The sequence below is a fragment of the Pelobates fuscus genome, chromosome 8 (assembly GCF_036172605.1).
Source record: "Pelobates fuscus isolate aPelFus1 chromosome 8, aPelFus1.pri, whole genome shotgun sequence".
NCBI lineage: Eukaryota > Metazoa > Chordata > Amphibia > Anura > Pelobatidae > Pelobates > Pelobates fuscus.
The window spans coordinates 22,043,283-22,065,870 of record NC_086324.1 but is presented as its reverse complement, the minus strand read 5'-3'; the positions used below and the strand labels follow the sequence as shown (position 1 = coordinate 22,065,870).

At 34.2% G+C, this 22,588-nt stretch overlaps 1 protein-coding gene across 1 annotated transcript in view; it reads left to right on the top strand.

The window, feature by feature from the left end:
* Window positions 1-22,588, top strand: part of LRP1B (LDL receptor related protein 1B) — a 1,140,323-nt gene that overhangs the window by 1,115,470 nt on the left and 2,265 nt on the right. The window contains exons 87-89 of the mRNA XM_063429375.1: window positions 16,316-16,392; window positions 17,661-17,751; window positions 18,363-18,507. Coding sequence (XP_063285445.1) covers window positions 16,316-16,392; window positions 17,661-17,751; window positions 18,363-18,507 — 313 coding nt within the window. The remainder of the gene's footprint in view (window positions 1-16,315; window positions 16,393-17,660; window positions 17,752-18,362; window positions 18,508-22,588) is intronic.

Genomic DNA, 22,588 nt, shown 5'->3' with positions numbered 1-22,588 from the left:
ATATATATATATATATATATATATATATATATATATATATATATATATATATATATATATATATATATTTACATTTTGACATTTTGGCAATTCCCGGCCATTGCCCTGGCAACACTACTCTAGGGCTAGTTCCTCCCACCACTCACATTGAATAGGTCTAAATTTATAGCCTATAAATAGCCCCTGAATGATCATATAAATGAAAACTACACTACACTACTGTATTTTTGGGGGAGGTTCTTTCATGAAAATGTCACTTATTTTAAAAAACATGTATTCAAATGTCGCCTATTTTATCAGCAAGCAGCAAAATATTGCATCTCAAAAATGCTCAGCTAAGCACTAGTGAGACTAGAAATTGAAACCTATGTGCTTGTTGTGCAGTCAAACTTGCCTAATGATATATGTCATTGGGTGGTTATAGATGTGAGCATTCCAGTATCCACATTGAGCAAGAAATGAAAAGAAACATTGTTAGTTGAATGTTCCATTATAGGTAACATGATATTTCTTCCTTTTCTATTTAAAGTTGGTTCTTTTATCTCTGCTTGCCGTTAAAACAGCATACACAATACATATGAAATTAATGAGTATTATTATATTTAATTGCTTTGGTAGTCTTCTAATTTACAAGAATAACATATGTATCCCTCTACTTAGGAGAATCAAATATTTAAGCCTATCATAATTCTAAAAAAATATTTTAAATGTTATATTATGTGCATTCTGGTTCATGTATTCTTTAAAAATCCAGTCGTGTGCCACTCACATGTTATCTGCTGATATGTTTATCTGTATTTATAATTACCTCTTAAAAATATTTATTTAGTTTTAGATCAGTTATACATATTCTGCTGAATTATTTGGTTTGAATATCTGTTCATGTGCTATTGCATGCCTTATGATTCTAAAAAAATTACTTTTCAAAATATATGATATGAATGCAAATGACAGCTTAAAGTATGTATGTCCCAAAGTGTCTCCAAAATACTTCAAAATAATGTCTTCTAACATTATTGTTTGCTTTTAGGATTTTTGTTTGTTTGTGAAATCATGTTTAAAATTATTTTAAGTACCTGATTTCCTGATTACCGTATATACTCGAGTATAAGCCGAGTTTTTCAGCCCATTTTTTGGGCTGAAAAACCCCAACTCGGCTTATACTCGAGTCAAGGTCTGTATTATGGCAATTTGCATTGCCATAATACAGACTGGGGGGAGAGGGGGGCTGGCAGAGCTGTAACTTACCTGTTCTGCAGCTCCTGTCAGCTCTCTCCTCCTCCGCGCCGTCCGTTCAGCACCTCGGTCAGCTCCCAGTGTAAATCTCGCAAGAGCCGCGGCTCTCGCGAGACTTACACTGGGAGCTGACAGAGGGAGCTGCACGGACGGCGCAGAGGAGGAGAGAGCTGACAGGAGCTGCAGAACAGGTAAGTTACAGCTCTGCCAGCCCCCCTCTCCCCCCCACTGAACTGCCACTGGACCACCAGGGAAGGAGAGCCCCCCTCCCTGCCATATATCAAGCAGGGAGGGGGGACGAAAAAAAAATATATAAATAAAATAAGAAATATAATAAAAAATAATAATAATAATAAAAAAAAAATAATAATAAAAAGGGGGTATAAGGACCACTGTGGGAGGGGGGGGGTATAAGGACCACTTTGGGAGGGAGGGGGTGGGATAAGGACCACTATGGGAGGGAGGGGGGTATAAGGACCGCTATGGGAGGGAGGGGGGGGATAAAGACCACTATGGGAGGGAGGGGGGGGATAAGGACCACTATGGGAGGGAGGGGGGTATAAGGACCGCTATGGGAGGGAGGGGGGGTATAAGGACCACTATGGGAGGGAGGGGGGGGGATAAGGACCACTATGGGAGGGAGGGGGGGATAAGGACCACTATGGGAGGGAGGGGGGGATAAGGACCACTATCGGAGGGAGGGGGGTGGGATAAGGACCACTATGGGAGGGAGGGGGGGAGAAAAGGAACACTATGGGAGGGAGGGGGGGATAAGGACCACTATGGGAGGGAGGGAGGGGGGGGATAAGGACCACTATGGGAGGGAGGGGGATAAGGACCATTATGGGAGGGAGGGGGGGATAAGGACCACTATGGGAGGGAGGGGGGGATAAGGACCACTAGGGGAGGGGAGGGGGAAGTAAGGACCACTAGGGGAGGGGACGGGGAAGTAAGGACCACTAGGGGAGGGGAGGGTAAGGACCACTAGGGGAGGGGTGAGTCAGGACCACTAGGGGAGGGGGGTGAAGGAACACGGGGGTGGGGAGGTAAGGACCACTGAGGGAGGAGGAGGGGAGGTCAGGACATATGGGGGGGAGGCAAATATCCTTGCACCGGCCCTGCACACACTGCATTCATACACTGCATTCATACACACACTGCACTCATACACACACACACACTGCACTCATACACACGCTGCACTCATACACACGCAGCACTCATACACACACACGCTGCACTCATACACACACTGCACTCATACACACACGCTGCACTCATACACACACACGCTGCACTCATACGCACACACTGCATTCATTATACACACACTGTAAATAAATATTCAATTAATATATTTTTTTTAGGATCTAATTTTATTTAGAAATTTACCAGTAGCTGCTGCATTTCCCACCCTAGTCTTATACTCGAGTCAATAAGTTTTCCCAGTTTTTTGGGGAAAAATTAGGGGCCTCGGCTTATATTCGGGTCGGCTTATACTCGAGTATATACGGTATTTCTTTCTAAAGTCCAGATTTCCTGATTGTTTCTTTCAAAAGTTCAAATTTAGTATAGCTATCAAAGATTTGGTCATCAACATTTCATATTTTAATCAATTTGGATAAATAGTGTGTTTAAAGGGTCTTAAATTCTAAAACATGAAAAGTTTGAATGTTCTAAAGCTCTAAAACGTGAAAAGGAAATAAAATAACTCTGATACAGTAATGCCTTTTTTAAATCTAATTATTGCTTATGATTAGTAGGAAACTTATAGGTAATGCAATGTTTTTATTATATTTAAATATCACTAAATTAAGTAGATTTTTTTAAATAATGTATACATTTATGTTCAGGGAGGGAGCTGCCCTCTGTAAGTGGTCAGTAAGTGTATGTTGTGTGTCCATGTAAGATTTTACTCATCTCTACTATTCAACAAGTAGTGAAAATTAAGATCAAAGTAAAAAGCTTACTAAATGTAACATTTGCTCCATGAGATTTTATCAGGATCAATTAAACCATCATATGATTTTTTTCCAACAAAGGAAATTTATAGTATTTAAATTTAAGTCCCATAACAAGATCATTCTGGTATACCACTCTAATCTTCAAATATCTTTTTTTTTCAAAACTAAATGTTTAATTTAGTGGCACCAGATGTCATTGCACAGGGACATTAAAAACCTGATTGTAGGAGATGGTGTGAAAATATACTGTATAATTTGAAACTTGTTTTCCAAAATAATTCCTATGGCTTTCATGTATTATTTCTTTAACCCCTTAAGGACCAAACTTCTGGAATAAAAGGGAATCATGACGTGTCAGACACGTCATGTGTCCTTAAGGGGTTAAAAAGGACTTGTCTTACTTGATTGAACTACTTCATTTTTTATTGAAATTCTAAAAGAACTTGTTAAATATTTTGGTCAGATGTAATAAGCAAATAATATCTCTCTCCAAGAACAGACCCATTGTACAGAGCTACGGAATTTGCTGGCGCTATATAAATAATAAAAAAATAACAGACAAGCTAAACATTTTCATACATCAGATGGTGCAATCTTGGCTTCTTCTTGGGCATGCATTTGCTCACTTGTGTCATTATAGAGGAAACATGTCTATAATAAAATACAGATCAAAGCCATTAGAGTAGTCCAGTTTTGAAATGCATGAAAGAGACCTCAAACCCAATGTCCTACCTGCTCATAAGTCTTTGATGTACTACATTATTTTATTCTTCAATTGATAATATGTTCTGATGTGTAAGAGTAGGTTCTTTGAAAAAGAGAGTTATCTCAGGGTATCTAGTATGATATAATACTTCAATAATATTAAAGAAATCTACTGGGGTAATCTTTAATTAAAATAAAGACAACTCAAAACGCTATCAAATTCAACAAAAAATGTAATAGAAAGCTTGTATTAAAAGGGAACTGTCATGTCCCATAACTTTTTAATATTATGTTTACATTTCCCATATTTTATCAAATATACATTTGTAAAGGTGTGAAAAATTTATGTGAATATAGAAATCTACAATACCTTATGCTCTCTATCCTTCAACTAGGTGCTTCCATTTTTTTTTCCTTTCTTTTTTTTATCTTATTTATTCAATAGAATTTCATCAAATACAGAAAAAAACTATTGCTTGTCCTATGTAACATCGTCAATCCAAATAATTTGATAGATGTATCAACAGGTATAAATATCATATATCAACAGGTATAAATATCATATATATAAAATATCAAATCGAGTTAATACATGTCATATGCTTATATAGGAAGATTCGAATAGTTAATTTATATATAAACATTAAAAACAAAAACAAAATGTTTGCATAACACATATTCTGGCAGATTTTGAAGAGCGGAGAGAACAATCAAGAGATATAGTTAGTTAGTACTAAAGACTATGGAAGTCCAGGGTGACCACATTTTTTCCATTTTCCTAGGAAGAGAATTAAAAAAATGACTTGTTTCCATTTTATGTTGAAATTCAATTTGGGCCATAATTTCCATACAATCAGGGGGAGTAGGGGATTTCTAACATCTAGCAATATTAATTTTAACTGCAAAGAAAATATGAGTTAAAAGTCGTCTTAAATTGCTATCCTGTGTAGGAAATCCAATATTAAATAGAAACAATTGTGGACTGATTTCATTTATGTCATCATAAATAGATTTGACTAATTCAGACATCTGTAATTTTAAATTGTTGAGTCTAGAACATTCCCACCAGATATGGTATATAGTCCCATCTTCTAATCCGCATCTCCAACATACTTTAGTATGGGTAGATTCGATTTTATGAGGTCTAACCAGGACTAGATTAATTTAAAGTGGGTTTCTATTAGTGATACATTATGAATATATTGTTTTACTAATTGAGTAGCTCTAGTCCATTCTGTAAAGGGTATAGGTTTACCAATATTCAATTCCCATTTATTAAAAGAAGGAATTTGGAGATCCTGTTCCAATAGATGTAATAGTCTAGAACGTCTAGCGATACTCCCTTTTTTCTGACTATTAGTGATTTGAAAGGTTATATGATGTTCTTTGAGTATTAGTTTAGACATTAGTTCTTTAATCTTAGATATTTAAATATATCGCTAGCAGGTATGTTATACTTTAATTGTAATTGATTGAATGTAGCCCATTTATGTCCTTCACACAGGTCTGAAATCTTACTTACCCTAGTTGGAACCAGGACTTAATATATAAATCTATCAATATATATCATAGTACTTCTAATGGGGAATCATAGAGTGTTTTATCCTTCAATTTTAATTTCTTCATAAGTATTTTCAGATCATATCATTTAAGATATTATTAGAAGAAAGATTTTCTCCAATGCAACTAAATGTAAAAGGCCTATCCATACAAGAATGGGGAATTTATGCCTGGGACTGTTTTCTTGTTCTATAATAAACCATGGTGAAATATTTTGATCTGGATTCATCCACAATAACAGCTGGGATGCTTTTCAGGCTTCATGAACCCTAGACACATCCGGAAAGGCCTATACCCCCTTTCAAGTAGCTCCTACGCAATACTTCAAATGCTAGCCCATGTTAGCCCATATATAGTTGGAAAATAAGCTTTGAAACCGGTTAAGTGTCTCTATCTTAATTCTGAATGGAATTGCCCTGAAGAGATATAAAAGTTTCGGTATCAAAAATGCTTTAACCATATTTATTCTACCAATCCAGGAGGGTCCCAATTGCTTCCAATTTGTAATTTGATGTTGTAAATCTCTAAATAAGTTATCATAATTTGATTGTATCACACTAGTAGTGTCAAGGGAAATCTTAATCCCCAGATAATCAATCTCTTCCTTGGCCCAAACTAAATGAAACTGTTTAGATATTATTTATTTTTGGGCGTCACTTATCAAATATCAAATTTGAGATTTTTTCATATTGATTTTATAATTAGAAAAAGAACTATATGTAGCTATATCTCCCAACAAATATACAATTGAAACCTGTGGGTCAACTAAGGTGAGAATAATATCGTCTGCGAACAGGGTTATTTGCAGATCCCTATCTCGCATTTCTACTCCTTTTGTATTAATGTTTTGCCTATCCAAGGCAGCCAGAGGTTCAATTGACAATATGTATAATAGGGGGGGCCAGAGGGCACCCCTGCCTAGTACCATTATTAATTTCAAAAATAACTGAATCAAAAAAAGGATTGCTAATTTTTGCTGAGGAGTTCTTGTATAGTGTCATAGTCTTACTCCTAAATTGGCCCACTATGCCAAATTGGCCCATGACAGAGTCAAGGAATCTCCAATTAACCCTGTCAAAGGCCTTTTCGGCATCGAGGGCCATAACCACCAAACCCAATCTATTCTCATTTATTCTATGTATTAAATTAAGATCCTACGAGTATTGTCAGTAGTGCTTCTTCCCTTTGCAAAACCTGACTGGTCTACTCCAATCAATTTGTTTATAACCTCTTTAAGTCAATTAGACAAAATACTAGAAACATTTTTTATATGAGTATTAATCAACGAGATTGGTTTATAGTTTGTAATTAGAGTAGAATCCTTGTCGGGCTTTGGAATAGGGATAATTGATGCTATCATCATCTCTTTCGGGAAGGGAGAGTCTATGGATACTTTTATAAACATTTCTAACAAAGTGGGAGAAATAGAATTAAGAAAGGTCTTATAAAATATTGCCGGAAACCCATCCGGGCCAGGTGCTTTATTAAGTTTTAGATTATATATTGCCTCAATAATTTCCGTTAATAGAAATGGAGCATTAAGTCTTTCTAGATTTGAAGTATTTATTCTAGGGAGATTAAGACTACTTAAAAAGCTATCTTTTTCTAAATCAGTAGCTTTTACTTTGTCCAAATTATACAGAGAACTATAATAATCCACAAATGCCTTAGCAATATCATTTGGTGAAATTAGGTGGGTATCTCCTGAAATTATTTTTTTTATAGATTTATCTTTGTTATAGTTTTTAAGTTTATTTGAAAGGTCTCTATTTATTTTATTACTGTTGTAATACCATCTTTGTTTGAGAAAAGTAAGGTTCTTATTTACCAATTCACATGTTTTATCTTTGATAGATAATTTCAACTTATTTATTTCTTCAATTAGTTCTTTAGTTGTTCATTTTTTATTTAAATATTCTTTCTCAACCAATTTAATTCTTAATTCTTGAAGAGTATCTCCCTTCTTTCGTTTGAGTTCAGAACCATGTTTAATTAATAAACCTCTGATGAAACTTTTCAGAGTACACCACACCATAGGAACCGAGACTTCTCCATTGTTGTTAATTTTTAGAAAGTTCTCGATTTCCACTGAGATGGAATCCCTAATATGGTCGACCTTTAATATACTTTCATTAAGTCTCCACCTTGTGCTTCCATTTTGAGCAAGGTTCATTATGCCCCTGTCAATCATTGTCATAATATCTGTCTCTTTTACCTGGCAGTCAGAATAAAGAAAACACACAGAGAAAAAAAAAACATGTTTCTGTTTCTCCACCTTAATTAACCCCTTCAGGACGAAGTCAATAGTACACGATCTGATCAAAACAAAATGTAAACAAAAACAGGAATTTGTGTTATATGTCTGTCCAGCTGTAATTCATCTCTTTCATATTAAGTGCAACCACACTTATTATGTATCATTTTGTTCAGGAGAGACAGGGCTTTAATTTCTCATGAACTGTTCATCTATACAATACATAATTTACTATGAATAACATTTAAAAAAAACTTTGAGAAATTAAGATTTTTTTAAAAAATGTGAAGTTCCTCCTGACATTTTAGCTGTAAATGTCATAATACTGTTTTTACTGCAATAAAATGCACATATTGTATTCAGCAAAGTCTCACAAGTACAACAGTACCCCCATTAACAGGTTTTACTGTGTTTTGATAAATTACAGGGTCAAATATAGCACATTCCATTTTTTTGTTTTTTCACATTGAAATTTGAAAGATTAGCAATGTTACATTTGAGACCGTGTGGTAGCTCAGGAATGAGAATTAGCCCTATGATGGCATACCATTTGCAAAAGTAGACAACCCAATCTATTGTAAGTGGGGTATTCCAGTCTTTTTTAGTAGCCACTTAGTCACAAATACTGGGCAAAGTTAGCGTTCATATTTGTTTTTGTGTGAAAAAAGCAAAAAACTAATATTTGGCCAGTGTTTGTGACTAAGTGGCTACTAAAATTAACTAGACATACCCCATTTGCAATACCTTTTGTCTACTTTTGCAAATGGTATGCCATCATGGGGGTAATTCTCATTCCTGGGCTACCATATGGTCTCAAAAGCAACATTACCAAACTGGCAAATTTCAATGTGAAAAAACTGAAACACAAGCCTTATATTTGACTTTCCAAAACACCATAAAATCTGTACATGGGGGGGGTACTGTTTTACTTGGGAGACTTCACTGAACACAATCATTAGTGTTTCAAAACAGTAAAACTTTTTACAACAATAATATTGTCAGTAAAAGTGCCGTTCAAGTGTGAAAAATGCAAAAAACTTCCACTTTTACTGGAAATATCATCATTGTAATTCAATTATTTCATTTTGAAACACTAATATTTGTGTTCAGCGAAGTCTCCTGAGTAAAACAGTACCCCCCCCCATTTACAGGTTTTATGGTGTCTTGGACACTTACAGGGTTAAATATAGTGCTTGCAAATTAAATTCTCTGCACTTTCTGCCTGGGTTGTCAGGCACGTCAATCATATTTTAATTAATAAAATCACATAATTATGTTAAAAGATTGTTAAAAGATTACTTAAATGTACATGTAGAATTTTAATATATATAAATATATATATATATATATACATATATATGTATTTAAATTCTACATGTATACTTATGTAAATATTTATGTAATTATATATTTTTATCTATTATTTATATATATTTGTGGTTATTTATACACCCTGTTCCAAATTATTATGCAAATTATATTTTTCTTATTTACCTAAATAATTGATGTAAATAACAGTCAGTATAATACTCATGTTATCAACTATTAAGAGTACAGTTCAAATTTTATTGAACAAACCTCCTAATGATAACAGTATTTTATTAAACATAAAAAACTTACAATGCACTGTTCCAAATTATTCCACACAGTAAGTTTCAAAACACTTTATAGGTTGTAAAGAACTGAAAATGGTAATTTGTTGTGTTTGCAGCATATTTACTGAAATCAAAAGCTATTTCAATCAAACTTATAACAACATTTTAACAGGTCACGTTACATTTTAACATAGGACCCTTTAATTGATAGCAGCTTCACAAGTCTTGCATCCATTGAACTTGTGAGTTTTTGGACAGTTTCTGCTTGAATTTCTTTGCAAGATGTCAGAATAGCCTCCCAGAGCTGCTGTTTGGATGTAAACTGCCTCCCACCCTCATAGATCTTTTGCTTGAGGATGCTCCAAAGGTTCTCAATAGGATTGAGGTCAGGGGAGGATGGAGGCCACACCATGTCTTTCTCTCCTTTTATCCCCATAGCAGCCATTGATACAGAAGTATTCTTTGCAGCATGAGATGGTGCATTGTCATGTATGAAGATGATTTTATTATGGAAAGCATCGTTCTTCTTTCTGTACCAGGAAAGAAAGTGGTCAGTCAGAAACTCCACATACTTTGCAGAGGTCATCTTTACACCTTTGGGGATCCTAAAGGTGCTGACCATCTCTCTTCCCATGATTCTGGCCCAAAATATGACTCCACCACCGTTGGAACAGGGTGGCAGTCCACCAACCATCCACTACTCAATCCATCTACTCCATCCATCCAGGGTTGCACGGCACTCATCAGTGAACAGGACTGTTTGAAAATTAGTCTTCATGTATTTTTCTGCGCAATGCAGCTGTTTCTGCTTGTGAGCATTGGTTAGTGATGGCCGAATAAGAGGTTTATGCACAGTTGCAAGACTCTGGAGGACTCTACACCTTGATGTCAGTGGGACTCCAGAGGCACCAGCAGCTTCAAATATCTGTTTGCTGCTATGTAATGGTATTTTAGCAGCTGCTCTCTTGATCCAAAGCATGGATCTGACATAAATCTTCTTCAATGTGCCTTTATCTGCACAAACCAGTCTGTGCTCTGAATCAGCCACAAATCTCTTAATAGTGCGATGATCACGCTTAAGTTTTCATGAAATATCTAATGTTTTCATACCTCGTCCTAGGCATTGAACTATTTCACTCTTTTCGGCAGCAGAGAGATCCTTTTTCTTCCCCATATTGCATGAAAATGGTGCTCTGCTTAAAGGACCACTCTAGTGCCAGGAAAACATACTCGTTTTCCTGGCACTAGAGCGCCCTGAGGGTGCCCCCACCCTCAGGGACCCCCTCCCGCCCGGCTATGGAAAGGGGAAAGGGGTTAAATCTTACCTTTTTCCAGCGTTGGGCGGAGAGATCTCCTCCTGCTCTCCTCCTCCGATCCTCCTCTTCTCCTCCCCGTCGGCTGAATGCGCACGCGCGGCAAGAGCTGCGCGCGCATTCAGTCGGTCACATAGGAAAGCATTCATAATGCTTTCCTATGGACGCTTGCGTGCTCTCACTGTGATTTTCACAGTGAGAATCACGCAAGCGCCTCTAGCGGCTGTCAATGAGACAGCCACTAGAGGACATAGGGGGAAGGCTTAACCCATTCATAAACATAGCAGTTTCTCTGAAACTGCTATGTTTATGAAAAAATGGGTTAACCCTAGAAGGACCTGGCACCCAGACCACCTCATTAAGCTGAAGTGGTCTGGGTGCCTAGAGTGGTCCTTTAATAATGTGGAACACCCTCCTTTAGTAGTTTTTACTTAAATTGGGCTCACCTGGCAATATAATTATCACAGGTGTCCGAGATTGTTTTCAGTGATCAAAAGAGCCCTGAGACACAATGCCATCAATGAGTTAAACTGAAAAACGAAATATTTCATCTTTGTGACACTTAAATAGAATTTGCATAATAATTTGGAACAGGGTGTATAGATAGATATATATATATAGAGAATTTAAAAGAAGAAAAACTACCACAACAAGAGGACATAGTCTTAAATTAGAGGGACAAAGGTTTAAAAATAATACCAGGAAGTATTACTATAATGAGAGGGTAGTGGATGCATGGAATAGCCTTCCAGCTGAAGTGGTAGAGGTTAACACAGTAAAGGAGTTTAAGCATGTGTGGGACAGGCATAAGGCTATCCTAACTATAAGATAAGGCCAGAGACTAATTAAAGTATTTAGAAAATTGGACAGACTAGATGGGCCGAATGGTTCTTATCTGCCGTCACATTCTATGTTTCTATGTCATTCTAAGTGTATTTTGTTACCAATATATATATATATATATATATATATATATATATATATATATATATATATATATATATATATATATATAATAACAAAATACAGTTAGAATGAAATTACATATGTATATATAATTTATTTTCATTATTTATTTATTTATTGTATTATTTTATGTATTTATTATTGTAAGTATCTGTATATATATATATATATAAACAAAAATAAAGAAATATATATGTATATATATATATATATATCTTATATATATGTAACTTTATTCTAAGTGTATTTTAATACTAATATATGTACTTATATTAATATTAAAAAAAAATACGTATGATGTTACATATATAGATATATATTATAATTTATTTTACATGTTTAATAATAATTTTTTTTATACTACCCACCAGCAGGGGGACTGTCTGACAGCCCAGCCGCAAGACTTTAAAGCCCATTATATTGGGGACGGCATAGAAAGCCGTAACGGCGTTAAGGGGTTTAAATGTGTTTTAGCAGTGCCTGTAATGAACCAGAGTGTGATGCGATTTGCTAAAACTTTATTATACATTTAATAAAAAATAGAGTGTCACAAGAAGAACAGTCAACACAAGTGTTTAGTAATCTTAGTGTTTTATTCAATAGTGCCATTTGCAGAGATATAACAGATATTCGTCCGATTTTCTAAAATGTTGAGTTTTCTGATACTCATTGCCAAGTTCAAGTTATGTTCATCTAAAATGTAAACAAGTGTTCTAAGCAACATACCCATTTCAGCTTACTGCAGTGGATAAGGTGCATATGGCACTTAGAGTGCTCTGCACTGCCCCCTCTGATTTGTAGTGGTTATGTTTCTTTGAGTTTCCCTTTAACATGCACATCATTTCCCAGTGTATTTTCACAATAACATAAAATATTGCAAGTTACCTTCATAATCCTCCACAGCTTAATACATTAGAAATATTGTAGCACTAGCACCTGTTAAATTATTCCTTGGGCAGCATCCCTCCCTAAGGCTTCTATATATTCTTAAGCAGATGCAAGAGTCATTGTAATTCCAAGATTAGCACCTGGTATCTGTATTTACATTACAGACTAACATTGGCAGCACTGCTTCCATTACAATTCTAGCAACTTTCAGATCTTGATTGACACATGCTCTTGGATGTAGGATAGCAAGGCTTACATTGTTCCTAGTTAGGTTATATTATATTCATGAACTCACAGGAATATCATGCCTGCAATATGATAATGATGACACAGTATGCCATTCGTTCAATTGATTTCCATAAAGGGAGAGTTTAAAATGACTGCTCAATTAAATGTGTAGCTTAAGTAACACTTTCATCTCTGCTAACCCTTTCAGTGTCAGGGATATGGTGATATTATTTAACCCCTTAAGGACCAAACTTCTGGAATAAAAGGGACTCATGACATGTCACACATGTCATGTGTCCTTAAGGAGTTAAACTAAACATAACTTAAAATGTGATTGCTTCTCATCAGATAAATATAATCAACACATTCAAGTATCAAACTGTATTGTATGCACTATTAATCCCTTCACTATCTAAGATTTTCCATAAAATAACTACTAGAATGTTCTGCAAAGCAATATGTGGATAAAGTTTATATTTCAGTGTGTTTGGGTAGTACATTATTTATTGGCCACAGTTGAATTTCTTAACAATATGCATACTATCAACCCCTCTTTTCCTGTGCGTCCATTTGTCTGGTTACAGTTACGTGTCTGTTAGTCCACCCATTGTACAGCGCTATGGAATTTGCTGGTGCTATATAAATAATAAAATAATAATAATACTATTAAGAATGATTAATTTGGCTTTTTTTTTTTTAAAGTACTTGTACTATTTTTGGTACAGTAGTTGCATTGCTAAAGCACAAATGTGAACAACATTTTGTAAAACAAACTTTTTTAATTAAATGAATATCTGATTACTTGGAAACATTGATTTCAAACTTACTTATGCATCTCAACATTGATTTAACAGCTTCTGTAAATGTATATGACTCTTTATATTTTGTATATGAGTCTTTACCATTCTTAGTGTATTTTGCAGTTTGAGGCATGTCATATGTTTATACCTAAGAAAACATTAGGCTTTATCACTTGAGTAAAATATTGAAGTGTTCTTCTTTTTAGACTTTCATGTTATTGTATAATATACTTTTAATAATGACAACCCTCAAAAGGAAATATACTTAGATTTAGATCAAGATGGAAACATTTCAATATAATTTATTAAAGAAATATTAAAAGCATTAGGGCTAAATACTAATCCCAATTTTCCAATCGCATTTTTTTGTCTTTAGTTTTGGAATGTCATATCGTTTTGGCTCTTATGGGACATTCTCAAAATGTTTCCTCATATGCATTAATAATCCTGCCTTGGATTTTATCCAATTTTATCCTGGTCCTTATTCTATTGGATAACCAATGGGAGAGTAGCTGATATGGGCTGGTGGCTCTTGGATAGTTCATTTTGAGTGACTTCCAAACTTTCTTTACTAGAATATAAAGCTATATAAAGACATTCACAGAGATGCACATATATGTAATGGTGAAAATCTAAATATTCCCAAAGTTTGAGAGATTGTAAGAAATTGCATTTTTTTCTTGATTAGATTGTTATATCAAGATATAAAAATGAGCTAAAATGGCAAATTATAATCTAAACAAAGTATCCCCATCTAGCAAAAACTAAATTGATCAATATCCCAGTTTACGTAAGCTAAAGCTACATTTAAATGAACTTGTCCCCAAAGGAAAAGAAAAATGAATTAAATGTTCATATGTTAACATTAACTTACATTAACATTAACTTCAAACTGGATAGATTGATAATGGTCATAACAGCCAACATTGGTAGATTTACCTATACAGCAAGGGGTGTACTGTCCTAAACCATACATTAAAACCAAGGGCGTTATGGGGCGGTACTCTCCTAAACCACACATTAAAACCATACATTGCAAGGGCGTTACTGGGAGTTTTCTCCCATATTTTTTTTTATACATATTTTGACAGTGTTCCTTTGAATTGGAGTAAAGTTGCATTTGATAATCTTTTCTATATTTAGTGTCAGCTTTTCATTGCAGTTAACCTTCATGAAATCCTAATTCTATGGTTCTGAAGAGGCAACTGTCCAACTTCAGAACCTTAACAGAACCTTAACAGAATTTGTGCTTGTGTTCGTTCCAGTGTAATTTAATGGTTTCTCTTTAAAGTACTCCCATACATATTATATATTGTTTTTAAAGGACATACATCAGACATGACTTTCTTTAAATATCCTGTATGTATACCTAACACGATATTAGGTATGAATAAATTGTTTAAAATGGAAAAAAATGAAAATGTTGCTTATAATTATTTGTACACACCAAGTGTAAATAAAGAAAGAAAACTTAACATAGATTGTTGTATCAGTCTAGATTGGTAAATGCCTCATGTAACTAGTATCTGATACATTTATGGTAGTCAATGCTAACCTTATAACTGTAATAACTGTACAGCTACCCTAATTTTATCCATAACCTTATCCCTACACTATATTTAACCATAACCCAGCCAGTATTAAGCCTAACCCTACCTCTACACAAACCCTAACTCTAACCCAACCCTCACACTAACCATACCCTAACACTTACCCTTAACAGTGACCCTAAACCAAGGGATTCTGCAGAGGGATTCTGTCTGCTGATAGGGATTTCCCATCTTACACAGAACAAGATCCTGTGTGAGCACCTTTTACTGCAGACTGTAGCATCAGAGGGAGATCTCCCTCTTATGCTGCAGCTCCTGCTTGTTTTCCCTGACAATCAGAAATTTATCAGTGTTGGGCAGTTAGCATAGCTCAGTGCCAATAACTGTCAGCAGAGTATCATGCACGGAGACTCTGCCAGATTCTTTTCAGACCCTGAGGTATTCCCACTGTCTGGAGGCATGCTGAGAATCATCACAATTGAATGTGACTGCTCAGCAGTGATTTAAATGTATGTAAAGGGCTATATGTAGTGGTCACTCTTAGCGCTCCATACAACTCATATGCCAATCTAGGGCCACTAAATATCACCCCAGAGCACAGAGAGGATCCCTAGGTTATGGCTGATACCCAAATCTCCCTATTGTATGCATGAATTTACCACTGCTAGTACCAAATTCAAAGTGTGTTCCATGTTGTTCTAATGCCGTTAAAGCCCACTATGTTTAGAATAGCATGGGACATCCTAACGGCATCAAGTGGTTAAAGAGCAATTATTTTGTTCTGATATATAAGAGATGGAATGTGGAATTTTATACAGCTCATAACATTGTTGGATTTTCCATTATTAGTTTTGCCTAATCCATAAACTGTAAAGATTAGTATAATTAGAATGGGATGGATTGGCTCACATCAGTTGCAGTAAATGTGAAATGTTGTCTTATGTGTCGCCAGTGATATTTTTGCCTGATATCTTAAGAATAACAATTGGAGACAATTTAATTAGGAGCTACAGAATATAATCAAAACCTTCACATACCAGTTGGAGGAGATTTTTTTTTAAATCCTATATTAGCAGAGTCTAAAATTTGATAAATGAAAACAGAAAACCCCCAAAAATCTAATTAAATATTTTAAGTTATTTTAAAACCAAGTAATACATTTTCTGCTTCCATAGTTTTGTGCCATTTTTTTTTTCTATAGGTACATTTTTTTAACAGCTGGTATACATTAATTTCACTCTTTAACTGGTTCCTAGGTGTTCAGCCAACTGGTCAGGAAAGCAGTGTGAGAGGCCAGCTCCCAAGAGCAGCAAGTCTGACAATGCTAGCACACGTAAGTGTTTCAAATTAACATATGCAATTGCCTGAAGCGTACTGTTGAACTTACATCTTGATCTTAACAAGCACAGATTTAATAGAAATTATTACAAAGGAATACATGCACAGAATAAAGAGTATATAGTAATGTCAATAAAAATATCTAAAATATCTAAAATTATTTATGCCATCCTCATAGCAGTAAAGAGTAGACTACATTTTGCATGCAGTCATACCTCCTCCAAGTGGTTCAGTGGTATCTGTACTCCTAGTGTCATACATCTCAACATTGTGAGGTATAGTATATGGATGTTGGACCCAGGGGAAAATTGCCAGTGATGCAACTTGTGTCACTGGTTTTGCCCACAATGGATGGGTCTGCCACTGAAGAGTTGTGACAGCCTGGCACAACACACTCTTGGCATACAGACAACCTGTCCTGCCAGCCCCGAACGTAGATGACCAGGCAGCGAGCACTGCTGAAGTGCTATCTGCCTGGTCCTAGTGCCTATAAGACAACTAAAGCATGACTAATGACGTACCTGCTACGTGCTGCTGGAGACAGATCCCTGGTGTCCCTTCACCTTGTCAAATAGAAATAAAAAAAGGAGAAACAGTAAAAAAAAATATCTACTTGTATATATTTATATATATTTTATAAATGTATAACACATAAATAGAGATTTTTATTCTCTCTGCTTTTCCTATTTTTCTCTCTGTTGCTTACATTATCACTTTTGATCATCTGTGAACCAAATAGAGGATACAATTTCCTATCATTGTACTGCAAAATAACTGCATAATATTTATACACTGATTGGCCCATTTTATGCCCTTTTGGTTCATTTGATTTATTTCCTGAATCAGTTTTTCATTACCGAACTTCTGCCAAGATAAACCGGCAAAAGGCCGAATTTGAAAAAAACAAACATTCTTACCGTGCACTTGTCTAGTACAGATTAAGCCTGCACGTATCTGAAGGATAACTATTTTTATCCAAATGTTTGCAAAGGTAAAAACCAAGTTGGATATTATAATAACAGTTTATAAATATCCAAAGATTCTAAGTTGTAAAAAGAAAGGATTTGAAACGCATTGTAATCATAAAGCATTTTTTATAGCTGGAATACATATTTTTATATTAAAGATATGATGTCCATAGTTTGATTTATCAACCTGTATAAATTTCAGTTTCTACCCTTTTGGCTTTTACAGTTTCAATGTTGAAAATAAAAACCTGATATCGATATTGTTTTCTACAATGTAATTTTTACTATTTTGCAGGGAGTATTGCAATTATAGTTCCATTAGTTTTACTTGTGACGCTAATAACTACTTTGGTAATTGGACTTCTGCTGTGTAAAAGAAAAAGAAGGTAAGGTAGTATTAAAATGCCCTTGCTTGGACAAAATGTTCACATTTTTCAATGACATAAAATACCGTAGAGTTAATACCGACTTTTTCTTAAACTGTATATTATACATAATTTAATCATATGCATGGCAACCTTTAAGTGGCAAAATAATATTACATATATGAGTTGCCAAGCTGAGCAATGTGCCAGCTGTACAACAGCTTAACATGTATTTATCTACAAGTTCTCTTTACATGCTACAGGACTGGAAACTAAGATTAAACTAAGAGGAAACATTATTTTAAGTTGTTGCAATTATTTCTAATTATCCTCCAGTTGCATTTTTTTACACTTCCAGTACAAACATCGTTTCAAAGAATGCAATGCAGTTTTATTTATTTTCCATAAATGTTCTTTATTTAAAACATCTATTTCCTCTACTTTCACAATTTTCCACTGTATTCTCACAAGGTACAAAGTATTTGTAAATATATAAATTGGACTGAATAGATGACAAACATATTGATCTTACAAGTGGACCGTTGGCAATTATATAATATATTTTCTTGTTATGTACAGTAAAATAGAAAGAAATTTATTATTTAACCATTATGTTTGAAATATTCTTTCAGAACAAAAACCATTAGGAGGCAACCAATAATCAATGGAGGAATGAATGTAGAAATTGGAAATCCATCTTATAACATGTATGAGGTGGATCATGACCATAATGATGGAACGCTTTTGGACCCAAATTTCATCATAGAGCTGGATAAGGTAACAATCATTAATTTAACTGTTTAGAAAAGAGTTAACCATTGGTTTCATTTGATGGATAGAACTTAACACAAATATATTTAACCAAAAAGGTAATTGTTTTTAGCATACATGTTCATACATGTTGAATTAAGTACATCAGTGGTTTAGTGAATTCATTACATATTAGGAGAATTATATGACTTGCATATTACACTAACTTTATTTTATAGACAATTTAAAGTTAATGATATAATTTTGCATTAAAGACAAGTGCAACCTGCGTGGCAATATTATTTTTCACAAGTAATCATAAACGTTTATAGTGTAATGTCAGAGTCTTATGAAATCAGGCATATTATACCCTGCATAGGAAAGTTATTACAAACCTGAAGGTTTTTATGTGAATTATGCAACTCATTTTGTTTACTATGGCATGCATTGCCTCTGGATCCACTAAACAGAGCGCACTATTCACAGAAACTTTTTATGTGAGTTATATCATATATTAAGGATCTCTAGGCATGATGCAGAATATATGACGTTTCAGTAGGCATGATATTTAATGTTTTGAGCTCCACCTGCTAACGTGAACAGTGCCTTAAAAAGTGTCAGATTATATAGAATTAATATTGTGTAAACCTCTTACAGCCAAACAGAGCTATGACATAACAACCGTTATGTTGTCGTAGTTTAGTTGGAAAACATTTGCGTAGGATTAAGAGACTTTTTGCAAGCAGGTCATTACGTTTGGCCAGTAAGATAGCTCAGTAGTAGTAATGATAATATCAAGACCTGAGGACATACTTTAACACTATGAAAAGCCTAATGTTCTCCCATTCCTGGTTAAATAATTTAACATTATTATTACTGAATTTTGATAGCTAGTTGTAGTTCACTATATACAATTCACTGTAAAATAATTGTCTGTGAGATTACATTCATTTTTATTTTAGTATTTCTTATGAGACACAGCACGGGTGTTAGAGAATCAGTGGAAGGAGGTCCCGACTTAATATATAACAATAGGATAAATAAAAATGTGTCTTTGTTTTGGATTATATAATAGTGTATATTGAATATTTTAATTAAGACTATATATAGAATGATAAATTGTCAATTTTGTTATAATATATATATTTTCTATAACATGCTGTTTCTGCATTTCAAGGCTAGCAAGTCACTGTTTGATACTGATTTAGAGCTATTCAGCAAACTTAATACACATTATAAGTAATTAAATTGAAATTGCAAAATTTAAACTAAAATAGTCAAGCTGTGATGATGGGTGAGCTGGATATTTTGTTTATAAATCTGCATATGTTTCATAAATTTTGCCGTTTTCAGTTCCTTGAAATATAATATTTAGTAAATAAACATCTGAATGTTTATTTTACTTTTAAATACATGTTTGATAAGAAAGAGATGTTTTGAACTTGTTCTGGGAATTCACTTATTATACAAAATCACTTGTTACCAAGAAGTTTAATGTGAGCCCATCATCCACAGATTGTGATAAATATACCAGTGGTTCTAAACCCAGACCTGAAAGCAAATCGACAGTCTAGGATTTAGATATTTACTAATTATTTTCCAATGGGGATACTGATATAACCTCATCATATACTTATGCTATAGACTCTGTAACTACTTCATCTTATTTAAGTGGGTGTAGTATACGGAGTCATCCATCCCGCTTTTAATGTTTTAATGCTAAACGAGAGTCCCCAGCAGCCCATAAGCTCTATGCTGATTGGGCTAACGAAAAGGTGTTAGCTTGAGCAGCAATGGACAGCTATGATTGGCTGAAAATGTAATTTAGCTGTCTATCATAGTGCCCATTGTTGGTATGAATTAATATGGTTAGAATGAAGTTAGCCTTACTTTCAGTAGGGGTCAGGATGTGGGTGGCCAGGGACCTTTATTTAGTGTTAAAGTGCCGGAAAATTCATGGGCAGTGCCGGACATTCCAGGCATTATAGCCAATATAATGAAAGAAATGATTCTTATCCTTTAACACAGTCCTTTAATGACTGGATTCAGAGCCACTATACTAGACTATGCATTGGTCTTGCAAATGTATGAGTAAATAAGTAGATTAAAAGATTCACTAACTGAAGATCACTTTCTCTGTCCATAACATGGTAGCTTGCTGTCAATATAGCCTCTAAATAATGCTATAGGCAACCCAAAATTCCTGTCATTTATTTTATTATTTATTATTGCCATTTATATAGCGACAACAGATTCCATAGCGCTTTACAATATTATGAGAGGGGATTTAACTATAAATAGGACAATTACAAATAAACTTATGGGAACAATAGGTTGAAGAAGACCTTCATGTAGCTGTATGCTAGGATTTGCGAGTTGGGAACTCATTATTTAATCTCATTATTTAAGTATGGCAGCAATGACTTCACACTCACTGTTTGCTCCCACAGATCTATTTTACACAGCAACACTAGCAGTATGCCAACACAATAGTGATCAAACCAAAAGGTTAAAATGATAAAATGTCATAATTTTTAATTTTTAATTTGCTCGCAATTGGTTAATACAATGTACAGATGACGTTTTTGAAACAAGTGCCTGTTTAATAAACTGGTTCAAATCTTACATGTGGGCAATTTTTTTTATAAAATAACATTATATGACTTCAATACACAACAGTGAGAGCTTAGAGAATGTGATTCAAGTCTAAATTAAGTATAAAATAAAATATATTTTCTTATGATACAGTCAGATTTTATAAAATAATAAAAATGCAGATATAATGGACACATACAGAAAATACATGTACTTAAATTAAACATAATGCACATTTATTAATGCCTGCTTCATTGTTAGCTCTATGCTAATATGTCGCTTTTTAAATTTAAAAGATTTTACTTCGTAAAGTCTAGACTTTATTCAACACACTGCATTGTGTATTGTGGTGTTCAATGACATGCATTAAATACATTTAAAATATTTTGTCTAACAACTGGCAAATAATAGCATTAATTAATTTTAATAATGACTTCACCCAATATATCTTCTGACATATAGTCTCAGTTAAATGAAATGTGTGTTACTTTTGCTTCTATTAGAGCAAAGTTTAAAATGGAAATTTAAAGTGTATTTAAGGACATTCAAAGTACCTTAATTTGCCTTTTGTCATATGAAAACTGCAATTCCTGTTACATAATCTAAAATGATCACTTTTGCTATTGTTCAGTCTCCCAGATAACCTTATCATTAACGTCATCTAGCAATCATAAAACGTGTTACTTAAGCTGTACATATAAAAAAAAACAAATAAAAAATGCACAAAGGAGCAACAATCACATTGGGGTTTAGTCATTAAACTGTGAATTGTAGTGAATTGAAAAGAAAATTGCAAAATGGAAGCAGATATAGCTGATTTGGGAGAATCCTACAACTCACAGCTGGGCTATTTTAGCATGAACTTTAAATAAACTCCATATTGTAAGTGAAAAAAAATACATAACGAATAACCCACACATTCTGAACTGGTAAAAAAAAAAAAAAATGTTCCCACAATGTACAATGAGTTTTTTCTTGCAACTATTTTAAATAAATATTTAAAATGACAGAATAACTTAAAAAGCAATATTTTAACTCAAAACAAGAATAAAATAAAAAAGTGCAGAAGTTTAAAAGGTTAATGAACATATGTGTGTAAATGAAGTCACCATTTATCAGAAGTAAATCTGATAAATAGGCAATGTAAATATACTTCCTTAGTCATTGGTAACTATGGTAAAATAGTCATTTGACTCTTGCAGAATATTAAATTGTTAAATCATGCCATACGTATTTACTAGATTATTGTGTGCTTATTGTTCCCTAAATTGCTTTTGTCCTGGGGTCTATCCGCTAAGGTTGAGTTATAGTAGCTCGTTATCTTAGTTACTGCTGATGTCAGCTTCAAATGGATATCTTGATCAAAAATATCTGAGTTTGATGTTTACTAAGTAAAATCTGTCCCACCTGGCTTAGCTCAGACAAAGAATTTATGGCTCTTCTGTAGCTATAGTGGAGGCAGGGATTGGTGCCTGGTAGTTCCGATGTAAGAAGTCAAACTGTTCTAAAATGG